The sequence below is a fragment of the Zalophus californianus genome, chromosome 1 (genome assembly GCF_009762305.2).
Source record: "Zalophus californianus isolate mZalCal1 chromosome 1, mZalCal1.pri.v2, whole genome shotgun sequence".
NCBI lineage: Eukaryota > Metazoa > Chordata > Mammalia > Carnivora > Otariidae > Zalophus > Zalophus californianus.
Window position 1 is genome coordinate 12,391,745 of NC_045595.1, and position 12,996 is coordinate 12,404,740.

The window sequence follows — 12,996 nt, forward strand, 5'->3', positions numbered from 1 at the left end:
ATCATCATCAGATGAGAGACAAGAAATAAATTTTGCTTTAAGAAGCATCAGTCTCTTGGACAAAGTAACATAGTTATGAGCTTAACACTAAAGTCAGTAACTTTAGTAGAACTGTCCAGCCTTAGAAAGTTCTAGATGCACCTCTCTGGTTACACTATTCTCAGGGGACTAAACCCCTCACTTTCACCCACCTCAAAGAGAACTAAGAGCTCTGTGAAGCAGTCTTGAAATATTCAAGAGTAAACAAAAAGCCCTGTTCGAAGTATTTATTAAGAAAAGGAAACAAACCGAAAAATGCTTTAAAAACTGTATTTGTACAACAAGATAAATATAGTTTTTCTTTCGGACACTGGTTGCAAGTTTCTATGTAACATATCTGACATCGACATTCCAGGATGAGTTGACTATCATGTAAACTTTGCCCTGCTTACAAGATGAATGAAAATAAGGAAAGATTAAAAATCGGGGGGGGGGGGCCAAGGGGAGGAGGGAAATCACTGGCCACTTGCAAACTGCCACTCTGCTGCCAACTTTTTATCCGAGGAAACTGATCTTATTCGAACCTGCAAAAGGGTTTGAGAGTGAGCTGTTTCGTGAACGAAGATGAAACAGGACAAGCCCAAAGCTGTGCAAGGGGACCAACGCCAGATGGGGAAAGTGAAAGCAGGGCCGTGAAGCTGAAATGCACACACAGACAGGGGACAGCCGGACAGCCAAGAGGGCAATTCTGCCTCAAGCACTTAACGATGAGTGGATGTTGTTCCATAGTCTAAATTCAGACAATCAAGCTGAATTTGGGCCCCAGGGTGGATATGGAATTCACCCACTTACAATTCCATGACAAAAAGGAGTCTGTGAATAGCAGAGGGAAGCAGCAAGGGCCAGAGACAGGAGACAGAGGAGAGCACCAACAGCATCTTCTAAGCGACCCAGGGAAGGAGGAGTAAGCTTCCCCATAAATTCCTGGGACTGACTACTCAGCTGCTGAGGAAAGAAACACGTAAGAAATGAACATGAAGAGCTAAGTCTCTAGGTGAGAGAGAGAGAAGCCGTTATTATTACAGGAAGGAAAAGGAATCTGCAAAGCCAACAGGGCCAGGAGCAGAAGGAGGGCTCGGAGGAGGAGTCCTGGACGAGGGGGCAGCAGTGCGGGGCGAGCAGTGAAAGGCTTCGGAAACACAGCACGACCAAACCATCAAGACCAACCGTGTCCCACTGGCTCCCTCAGGAGCACAATGATGCTCTCATCAGCCAGACTAGAGTGGAAATGCTGGGGCTCGGGGCCAGGAACGAGGGGACCTGACAATTTGAGGAAAAAGTAACACTGGCTGGATGTGAGCAGCCCGAGAGTCCACAGAAACCAGAGAGGCCAACAGCCCCTTGGGCCTTGATCAGGAACCCTAGGGTCATAGAGTGCCAAGGTTTTCAGTGCAACCAAAATTGCAAGAGAGAGGCCAGTTCATAGGTCAAACAGCAGTGCCTCGAAAGGGCTGTCACTTTTCTTGATCTTTAGCAATACATTCGATTTTCAAGGTGCTCCTTGTGGGAACACAGACACACACAGACACACACAGACACACACACACACAGACACACACACACACACACACACACACACACAAGAGAGAGGCCAGTTCATAGGTCAAACAGCAGTGCCTCGAAAGGGCTGTCACTTTTCTTGATCTTTAGCAATACATTCGATTTTCAAGGTGCTCCTTGTGGGAACACAGACACACACAGACACACACAGACACACAGACACACAGAGACACACACAGACACACAGACACACACACAGACACACACACAGACACACACACAGACACAGACACACACACAGACACACACAGACACACACACACACACACACACACACACACACACACACACACACACACACACACACACACACACACACACACACACACACTCCCCTGGTGCCCCCAACTAGCAGGATATAGGGTTTCACAATGTGTGAGAGCTTGATTCAGTTTTGGTTACTTTTGGGAAGCCCTCCAAATGTGGGTGGTCAGCCCACTAGAGAGGATCTTTAAACACTGGTTTACAAAGGATTCAGGCCTATCCTTTGCTTTGTCCCAGAAGCAAGGCCGGAGCACAGCCATGTACACTGGGCCGCAGGGCCTGTGGGGACACGCAGAGCGGCAGTGGACACAAGAAACACCCTGCATTTGGACAGAATCAAGGCTGGCAAGCGCCGGATCCCACAGGCAGGGCATCCTCTGATCTCAACGTGGGACCTAATCCCAGGACTTGAGTATGTTTATTCGACCTTTACCATGGCTCCAAAACCGCCCCTCTCTGTCAGAGAGACCCCCTCGCTCAGGTCGGCTAGGTTGGTCAGGCTGGCGCCGTGGGCCCCGTCGAGCGCCTCGTCGTACTGCTCCAGGGTCCTGTGGGCTTCCTGGTGGCTCTCGTGCAGCTCGGAAAGCTTGCTTCGTGCCTACACAACAAAGATGGCCGCTAGCACACGGGGTTTAGGGGAAAAGTGTCAGGCGAGGCATTTTCTTCTCCTAATGCCCAACCCCGAGTGATTCAGATGGGAAACTGAATTACTTGCCTACAGAGTTTACAAGAAGCGAGACCACTGTAAACCAGAATGAGGTCCTTCCCGCCGCCCCATGAGGCCTCTCTGTATCCCCAGCCCCCGAGGGAGGCCCGTGATCAAACAGACTTTTGTCAATTCTGAACAAACTGAAACTGGTAAAATCCAGATTCACAATCTGTTCCAAGCGATTATCAACATTTTCCTTTATGGAGTTTCTATCACCCCGTTTGCATTAATAAGCAGCAGCGAACTTCACTGTTATTACTAACACACACTCATGTCTCGGTTCCTATCTACCTGTACAAACTCTTACTGCTTGGAGGTAAAAGGTCTTAAGATAATACTACACCTGTTCATTAAGAATGAAACACAGTATACGGTATTAAACCCCTGGCACATGTTTGTAATCAACTTTTGTCTGTAACCTGGCAAAAAGAGTGAGAGATGGAGCCAGTCAGGAAAGGAAGCACGACTAGCCATTTTGACACTGCCAAGGGCGAGCATCACCCCCACTCCGCAGATGGGACACGCAGGGGCCATTGTGTACAGGGGAGGAGAGGAGCCCTCCCTCTGCTGGTGAGCCACCGCTGCAGGCCTCAGGGCCCTCACACGGGCATGGGAAAAGGACAGGGTGCCCAGACAGCTTGAAGAACTTGAAGAAGCATGGGGTGATGCTGGTCATAGGGTGGGGCCTCCTCCATGTGCCAGTCCGCAAACTACATGGGGATGGAGAGGTGCTGGAACCGATCTCAGACTCTGTCCCTCTCGCTTGTCCAAGAACCACGCTGGTAAGGGCATTTCTGTGCCCAAGACCCTCTCCACAGGAGCTCTTCAAGTCCTCACGCAGACCCTGCCCATTCCCCCCAAATGGCACGCACTCAGGTGGGGAAGTGGAAGGCAAAGCAAACTGCCACCGGGCCAAAGTCAGCACAACGCCCGCATACACACTGGAGGGTTCTGGGGGCTCACCCTCCAGGCCAGGGTGGCAGCCTCTCAGAAGAGAGCCTAACGTAAATGAGGTGGGTGACAGCAAAGGAAACAAGCGGCCTCGGTGCAGGTGCAGACCAACACAGGCTGGTCACATACAGCACTGTGACAGGTCACCGCAGCTACTCCACGTGCCAGAAGGCCCCGCCATGGCCAGCAGAGGCGGGGGCCCGCCCTCAGCAAGGTACCTGGTTGATTTCGTCTTGTGTTGATTTCAGGGACTTGATGATGGTTTCCAGTTGAACTTTCCCAGCCTGAATGCTCTGCTCCAGCTGGGTTTCTTCCTGCTGCAATCGGTTCAGCTCAGACTTGGCCCGGTTCAGGTCATCTTCCTGGGACTTGAGATCGGATTCCTGAGACTGGATTTGGGTCTTCAATGAGGAAATCTGAAATGAGATGAAATATGACTGAGGGAGAATTTTTTTTTTTTTTTTTTTAAGATTTTACTTATTTATTTGAGAGAGAGAGCATCTGCGCAAGTGGCAGAAGGAATAGAGAGGGACAAGCAGACTCCGCGCTGAGTGCAGAGCCCGATGTGGGGCTTGATGTCACAACCTGAGCCTAAACCAAGAGCTGGACACTCAACCAACTGAGCCACCCAGGCGCCCCAAAGGAGAATTCTTAATTCACGTTGTTGGAAGGAGCTAGCCCAGTGAGGCAGACACCAGCCCGATGGCCGGACGCCTGGCCTCCTTCCAGGGCCCTCTCTCCACTCACAAGACAGAGAGAAACAAGGAAGACATACTCAAGCCCATGTAACTGGCAGAAAGTCAATTTGGGATAAGGAAGAATGAAACCTGGGATAAGCACAGGCAATCTGTCCCCCAGGGGCTAAAGATCCCCGAACAAGGCCGCAGAGGAGGACACAAGGCTTTACAATCTGCTGAGGCTGCAGCCCCTCTGGTTTGTAATGAGCAGGGAAGACAGCAGAACGGGAGAGGGGCGTGCTGGCCCCCCTGTGCTGTGAGGTACAGGCCAGGGTGAGGTATCCACACACACAGGTGAGCAGGGACCAAAGGCCATTCACCATATGGCTTGGTGGGTGAGACTGAAGTTAGGCCACAGATGCTTGGTCGCTTTTTCAAGTGGTATGTCTCTATTAATCCAGGAGGATGTCTCAGCCCTGAGTTTCAAGGGCATCGTGAGCTCAAAGAAGGCTGCAGGAAGCCCCCCTGCAGTGCTGGGTGTGAGACTCACCATCTGAGTCTCGTCCTGGCACTTCTGCCTCACGTCGCTCAGCATGTCTCGGAGCTTGGCCTTCTGCTGATCCATTTCGTCAAGGCGGTCTTGGGCGTCCTGTTTCTGAGCTTCTAGCTCTTGTAAACTGCTTGTTTCCCGGTCTAAATCATTTTGTAATTCCTAGGAAGAGTCACATCACTTTACTTGAGATGGATGAGAATGGGGAATATCCAGGTAACAGGGTCTCAGCCTGGGCTGGAGCCCCCAGGACGTCCTACAAAACCGCCTGTGCCCCCAGTCTGCACTTGGCAGGCATCCGGTGCACACCTGCTGTAAATGCGTGCATCCTGGCTTGGCGGCTGTGGACTGAGCTCTCACTAAGTGTCCTGGCAAATACTTACTGACAGCCTAAGAGAGGCCAAGGGCCAGGAGGGTGGCTGGGTCCCAGCAAGAACAGCTGTCCAGTGGATGTGGTCAGGGGTGGAGAGAGGAGAGGCATCACCCAAACATAAATAAACTGGGAGGAATGGAACCAACAGAATGCATGAGTGCTGTTGGATGGACTTGGGGGCATGGGGAGACTGACCGATGCTGCACATATGGAGGGGACCCCCACGGAAGCACTACTTAGGGTGGACCTGAAGGACAAGCAGGCAGCAGCCACGTGAAGAGCCAGGAGGAAAGGAGCCCAATGGTGGGGGGACACCAGGGGGCCCAAGGTGGGGAAGGGGGGTGGTTGGGCTCCAACTCGAGCCAAAGGAAGCAGGGCCACACCAAAGAGTCCGCACTTGCTTCTGGGGCAGGACACTGAAGTATGGGCTTGGGACACGACGCTTCTCCACTGCTAACGCTCCTCCAAATTGGCAGTATCTATCAAGATGACCTAGCAGCTACCCTCAGACCCGACTATGACACCTCTAGGAAAAGCATCTTAAGAGGTGTACGACACATGTGACCACATGTAGTGTGTGAGAGCAAAACCTGTAAACAATGTAAATTTCCACCAGACGGACCTGGCTAACAACTGCGGTACAGTCTTACCCTAAGAGAAGCTGCACCTCATACTCTGAGTTACAATGTGAAGCAAACAAGGCACGTGGCAGAGCACATGTGTACTTTGCATTCTGGCATTCGTGCAAACAGGAAGGAGAGAATATGCACAAATCTCTCTCCTTAAACATGCACATGACCTTCCTGGAAGGCCTCATGGGAGCCAATGAACTGCATCACTGAGGGGGTGAAGAGGAGGGCAGGAGGCTTCACGCCTTTTGATTTTCAACCAGGCAAGTATCTTATCAAATGTCTTACAACTAAAGCTAAAATCACGGATGGGTGGGGCAGAAGAGATGGAGGCCTGGGGCTGCTGACGAAGGGAGCAGGGAGGGGACCTAGAACTAGGTGAGATGGTGGCCATGGGAACCAAAGTAAGGGAAAGATTTGAGGGGACCTTGAGGATACAGGAAGACAGGGATGGTGAGGCCGATCCCCAGGGCTGGCCTGGGCTATGGGTTGCTGGTGCCATTTTAGGAAAAAATCCAAAGCAGTCACAGCGTCTCCTCTCTGCCTTGATAAAAATGTCATGGCTCTCTCCTCTCTGGATAGCTCCCCAGGCTCCCTGCCCCTGACCTTTAATTCAGGAAGCAGATCCTCAGTCTGACAAGTTTGGGGAAGAGAAGAGACTGGTGGTAGGGAGTCTAGGACATGGGTCTGCCACATCTGCAGGAAGAACAGTGATGGAGGAGGAGGAGACGAAGCAGGGAGGAGGGTCAGGCCCAGTGTGGTAGCCTGGGAAACCAGGTGGCCAACAGCCTGGGACATCAAGGAATCGGAGTCTCATTCTATAAAGAAGAAGAAGGAATCAAAGAGCCCCACGGGGACAAAGACCCACCAGCTCATGGTTAGGATGGGAGCTGGGTCAGAATGGGGAAGGTGCCTAAGCAAAAAGAACACAGAAATAACCCAGACAACCTACAAACTCAACTCAATTCAAACCCCCCCAGAACCCCCTGCTGGCTTCTGTGCAGAAACTGACAAGCTGATGCCAAAACTCATTAAGGAAATGCAAGGGACTTGGAATAGCCCAAACAATCTTGAAAAAGAAGAAACAAAGTGGCAGGACTCATACTTTTCAATTTCAAAATTTACAACAGACATACCTCAGATACATCGTGGGTTTGGTTCCAAATCACTGCAATAAGCAAATATTGCGATAAAGCAAGTCAAATGAATTTTTTAGTTTCCCAGTGCATATAAAAGTATGTTTATACTATACTGCAATCTATTAAGTATACAACAGCCTTATGTCTAAAAATAAATGTACACACCTTAAATAAAATAATACTTTATTGCTAAAAATTGCTAACCATCATTTGAGCTTTCAGTGAGTCATAGTCTCTGATCACAGATCACCATAACATATATAATAATGAAAAAGTTTGAAAGATTGCAAAAACACCAAAATGGGACACAGAGACACAAATTGAGCAAATGCCACTGGGAAAATGGTGCTGATAAATTTGCTTGACACAGGGTTGCCACAAACCTTCAATTTGTAAAACAAAAACAAAAAAACCACACAGTATCCGCAAAGCACAATCTAGTGAAGCACAATAAAATGAGGTATGCCTCTAAGAAGCTCAGTCATCAAGACAGTGTGGTATTGACATAAGGAAAAATGCAGGTAGATCAATGGGATAGAATTCAGAGTCCAGACATAAAGCCACACATCGATGGCCAAGTGATATCCAACAGGGGTGCCAAGACCATTCAATGGAGAAAGAACAGTTTCTTCAACAAATGGTGCTGAGACAACTGGATCTCCACATGCAAAAGAAGGAAGTCAGACCCCTACCTCACACCATATGCAAAAATTAACTGAAAGCAGATCAAAGATCTAAATGTAAGAGCTTAAAATGATAAACTCTTAGAAGAAAACATGGCATAAATCTTTGTGACCCTGAATTTGGCAATGAGTTCTTAGATATGACACCAAAGGCAAGAGCAGGGGGAGAAAAAAAAAAAAAGGAATAGACTGGACTTCACCAAAATTTAAAAACTTCATGCTTCAAAGGACACCATTAAGAAAGTAAAGACAACCCACAATATTTGCAAATCACATATCTGATGAAGAACTTATATCTAGAAACTATCAAGAACTCTTACCACCCAGCTATTGAAAGACAATCCAATTTAAAAATGGTCAAAGGGTCCGAACAGACATTTCTCCAAAGAAGGTACACAAATGGCCAATGGGCACATGAAAAGATGCTCAACATCATTAGGGAAAGTGTTAGGGGCAATCAGGTACCGCTCCACACCCACTAGGAAGGCTAAAATAAAAAATGGGAAATAAGTGCTGGCGAGGATATGGAGAAACAGGAATCCTTATGCATTATAGGCCGGAACGTAAAATGGCACAGCCACGTTGCAAAACAGTCTGGCAGTTCCTCAAAAGAGTTACCATATGATCCAGCCATTCCACTCCTAGGTAACAGACCCAACAGAAGTGAAATCATATGTCCATGTGACTTGCACATGAACGTTCACAGTGACGTCATTTGCAATAGCTAAAAAGTCAAAGAACCCAAATATCCATCAACGGATGAACAGACGAACAAAATGTGGTCCAGCCACACTGTAGGGTCTCACTCAGCCATAAAAACGAAGGATACACTGACACATGCTGGTTCATCATTCACGACGTGGATGAACCTTGAAAACACGAGGTGGGAGTGAAAGAAGCCAGACACAGAGGTCACACCATGTATGAGTCCATTACCACGCAATGTCCAGGTCAGGTAAATCCGAAGACAGGAAGCAGATCAGTGGTTGCTAGGGGCTGGCGAGGGGAACGGGGACTGCTAATGGGGACAGGGCTTCCTTTCGGAGTGAGGAAAGTGCGGACGGACTGACAGTGGTGATGGTTGTACAGCCCTGAGCACGCACTAAACACCACTGAATTATACGCTTTACATGGGTGGACTGTGTGTATGTGAGTTCTAGCTCAGTAAGGCTGTTGTCACAAAAACAAAATAAAACGAAAAACCAGGCAAAGAAGCTGCAGGTGCTCACCAGAATGACAGCGATGGAAATGGAGGTGAGAGACCCCCCAGGGAGGACGGGGAAGGGGCACCCTGGGAACAGGACCGTGGGAGCTGAAGCTGAACCTTCCGCTGCCTAAAACCAAACATAAAAGGACCTGAGGACAAAGGACTCATATTCCACGCGGGGCCCTGACCCACAGAACCGTGCTACTGGGTGTGGCAAGTGATCTCCTGGCCAGACCCACGTGGGGAAAGGTGGCAGGAACCAAAGCCAAACCTGGTTTTCACAGGGGAACTTGCAAAAAACACAGTGTCCTGTCTAGGACCAAAAGCTGCCATCAAGTGCTACAGCAGAGCCCCGACCTGGCCTGCTTACAAATGAGGCCCCCACAGAACAGGGGCCAGTCTGGCTGGCGCTGGGCTCCCTCCCAGCTCTGGGGAGCTATTGAGGCACACAAGGACCCCAGCACCTGAAAGACTGTAGGTATGTGCCCGTCAGAGCCCACCAGCCAGGACTCTAGGCGGCTTGGCTGCACCTGCCACAGACCAGAGGAGACAGTACCTTCAGATGTCAGAACAAGTCACTGCAAAGACCTGACATCTTCCTCAGAATCGCCCAGAGCAGGCACCAGAGACCCGATGATTGGTTTCCTGGGCAGTTAAAGGCCATCATAGCACCCAGATCCTCAGGGACCAGAATGAAAACCAAATCATGTTCATGGCAACCCAGACCCAGCAGGAAGGGAGAACTGGCCACACGGCCGTGTCGCGGGCTAGGCCCTGCCCAGGCACGAGGGACGAGGGGCCAGCTCCGCCACACCCCAGGACTAAAAGGATGGAAGCTGAGGGGATGCAGGGCACGGAGGGGCGGGAGTGGGCTCTGTGTCTGAGGGATCAGTTCTAGGACATGGGTGGAAATCAGAGGCCTGAGAGAGAATAAAATGGCAGGAGGAACGTACTGTGGGGGCTTTCAGAGAAATACAGTCACTTCGCCTGCCTGCAAGGTGGCCTTATAACTGAAGCAGCTCATCTGAGCAAAAAAGCCGTTCCTGTCAGAGGCAGGCCAGTCCCTACTTTCCAACCCGAAACATTCCAGGAGACCATCTACAGCCCAGTCCTCACTGCTAACATGCATGGACAGTGAGAAGCCAGGAAAAGAAAGAAGGCTCTGGACACCGCACAGCGTGAACTGGTGAGTGTCCCGAAGCAGCGGGCACGTCTACCCCACCTCGCCTGCAGACCACAGCCACGACACATGGCCCTTCCCACAGATTGGCGGGACATGCCAGCCTCCCAGTCTCCCAGAATCCTCCAGTCCCCTTGTGGGTGGCACAGGGGAGGGCCACCCAGCACCTCGAGAGCCCGATGCTACTTACTTGCCCTGGCTCAGGTCCACACCCTCAGAGGTGGCCCAGAAAGAACTGGCCACTGTCCCGGCACACACGGCCGCTCTTGGCTCTGTGAGCAGCCCACGCACTGACCCTCGGTGCCTGCTGGGGAGATGGAAGCTAGGAGGCCGAGCCACCGGTCCGGGTCACTCAGGTGAGGCCCGGTGGAGCTGGAGTCCTGACCACTTGGCCATGCTCCTCTCCCCCACCCAGCTCTGAGCTCAGAACACTCAAAGTCCTCAAGCAGAGACCACCAGTCCCAGTGGCACTTCTAGCGCTCACTCTCAGGGTGCCACAGCCACCTCAGACCCGAGACATCGTGGGAACCCATGTGCCTTCACTGGTGCAGCTGCCCGGGGCTGACTGCTTTGCTCTGGTGCAGACTCCCCTCTGCTCAAATGATGAGAAGAGCAGGGAGGGCCCTGAGTGAGTGCTGAGCTTACATGCCAGACCCCATTTTCCAGCCCCACAACTCAGGAAAGCAGAACAGTCACTACCGATGTCATATAAGACCCGGAGATGTTAAGTAACTTGCCCAAGGTCACACAGCTAAGGAGAACTGGGTTCGAGCCCGGCAGTCAGACTCCCAGTCTCCGCATCACCACCACATGCTGGGAGGCACTGCAGGAAGCAGGACTATCCTGAGAACAGGTTAGCAGCCACTGACTGAACCTCAAACACGGAGACGTGAGTGGAAAAAGCCAGACACAAAAGGTCTCACAGCTAACGTCCAGAACAGGCATATCCACAGACAGAAAGCAGATTAGTAGTTGCCAGGGGCTGGGGGAGGGGCAATGGGAGGCGGTGAGGGCTAATGGTCATGGGGTTTCTTTTTGGGGTGATGAAAATGTTCTGGGACTAGATGGAGGAGATAGCTAAGGAACATACTGAATATGCTAAAAACCACTGAACTGTATGCTCTAAAGGAGCAATTTTTACGTGATGTGAATTAGAGAGCTCAACTGAAAAAAAAAAAGAAAAAAGAAAAAAGAAAAAAACCCCGGTCTATGGTTATAGGAAACTTAAAAGCGTCACCTGGAAGCCCCCCAGAAGCTTGTGCTTCCAGGAAGGGCAGGGCTAGCTTTCCTTCACCCCGCCCCCACTGACAGGCGCAGCCGGCGCTCCGCAGGGGCGCTCCACAGCTCATCTGCCCAGGGCGAGCACTGTGCTTACCTGCACTTCGTTGCTTTTCTGTCTGATTGCCTCTTCCTTTTCTCTAATGTCTTGTTCCAGGGAATACTTCTCTCTGGGCATTGAAAAAGATTTCAGGGAAGCACAGATGAGTGATAGCATGCCTACAGCCGTGGTGTAGTCTCTCGGCGCCGACTTCTCAATGCCCAATTCCGTCCCTACCCACAGAACCCAGCTCAGCTGGCTCCCAGTGACTGTGCACCCGACATCATCCCCTCCCCTCAGTGTGGGTGGAATCTGTCGATACAATGAGGCAATGCTCCCAATGAGACCACTCGAGCCCCCAGAGCAGAGGGAAGAGGAAGGCAGAGCAAAGCCCAGGGTGCGGAGGGCTCAACATGCCCTCACTGACTTTGCCCCCAGAGGGCAAAGCGCTTTCTCAGCCCTTCTGCTCAGTGCCCTCCCCCAGAATTAACTGGTGAGAGGCGGCTGCTTTGAAGAGGATCCCAAGGACATACAGGAAATGGATGCACTTCTTTCTGCCAGATTCTGAGAGTGCAGACACCCCATCCAAAGCCCTTGTTTACGGGTGGGGAAACTGAGGCAGAAGGCACAGAGAGGAGCCACAGACCTGTACACAAAGCCTCTCTCAGTTAGCTGTCGGTCCTAAGCCATTAACTTGCCACCTGAGACTCTGCCATTTTATGTGCTGAGGGAGAGCAAGGCCTTCCTGAGCTCAGGGGGCAGGGCCTGGGGCTGCCTAGCAACAACCTGCCCGAGACCCCACAGCCCCCACTGACTACTGCGGACGTCATCACTCGAGCTCATTCAGTCAATTCAGGAACTCAGGGGAATGTGCAGCCCTTCACCTCTGCTGTACGGCCTTGTGATGGTCAACTTGCCGCCATGTCTCACAAGCCTCTGGTACTTGTGGTAACAAGCTGGGATAGGCGCTGGTGTAAGGTTCAGATTCTCAGGGGAAGGAGCTTTAACACACCTTTGTAACTGGGCGATCTCTTGACTGATATCATCAAGTTCTTTCACACCAGTAAATTCCCCTGATCCAAGAGAACTTGAACCGTCCTGGAACGAAATTCAAATACAGAATTAAAAATTGTCAAGCTGAGGGGCCCCTGGGTGGCTCAGTTGGTTAAGTGTCTGACTTGATTTGGGCTCAGGTCATGATGTTGGGGTTGTGAGACTGAGTTCAACGTCTGCCACGGAGCCTGCTTAAGATTCTCTTTCTCCCTCTCCCTCTGCCCCTCCCCTCCCTTAAAAAAATAAACTGACAAACTGAGGGGCGCTTGGCTGGCTCAATTGGTGGAGTATGTGACTCTGGATCTCGGGGGTATGAGTTCAAGTCCCACACTGGATATAGAGATTAGTTAAAAATAAAATCTTAAAAAAAATTTGACAAGCTGGCCTCAAGGCCCAGCGGGGACTAGTGGTCCTGGTATGAGGAATATAATCATGGTATCTCCAATTCACAGTAGCAAAAGGGCCAGCACCCTGCCTGGAAAACTATCCCAGTGGCCCAGACACACCCCCTAGACCCACCCCTGGGCCCCTGGTGAAGGCTGGGGCCAGATCAAAGTAGGCAAAGACAGCAGGGCACTGGCAGGCTCACGCGGGCCACTGCCGCCACCTGGTGGCAGGCTGCAGGAAACCACACGAACAAGACCGGGTGTGGCCAGCAGTACTC

At 51.0% G+C, this 12,996-nt stretch overlaps 1 protein-coding gene across 10 annotated transcripts in view; it reads right to left on the reverse strand.

The window, feature by feature from the left end:
* EPS15L1 (epidermal growth factor receptor pathway substrate 15 like 1) overlaps window positions 1-12,996 on the reverse strand; it is a 95,092-nt gene that overhangs the window by 36,720 nt on the left and 45,376 nt on the right. For 8 of the 10 annotated variants that reach the window (XM_027583819.2, XM_027583817.2, XM_027583822.2 and 5 more), the window contains 5 exons: window positions 12,292-12,377; window positions 11,337-11,409; window positions 4,751-4,912; window positions 3,742-3,939; window positions 2,291-2,461 (listed from right to left, as the gene is read on the reverse strand). In XM_027583819.2, coding sequence (XP_027439620.1) covers window positions 2,291-2,461; window positions 3,742-3,939; window positions 4,751-4,912; window positions 11,337-11,409; window positions 12,292-12,377 — 690 coding nt within the window. The remainder of the gene's footprint in view (window positions 1-2,290; window positions 2,462-3,741; window positions 3,940-4,750; window positions 4,913-11,336; window positions 11,410-12,291; window positions 12,378-12,996) is intronic. The other 2 variants (XM_027583821.2, XM_027583818.2) reach the window with 1 other exon arrangement.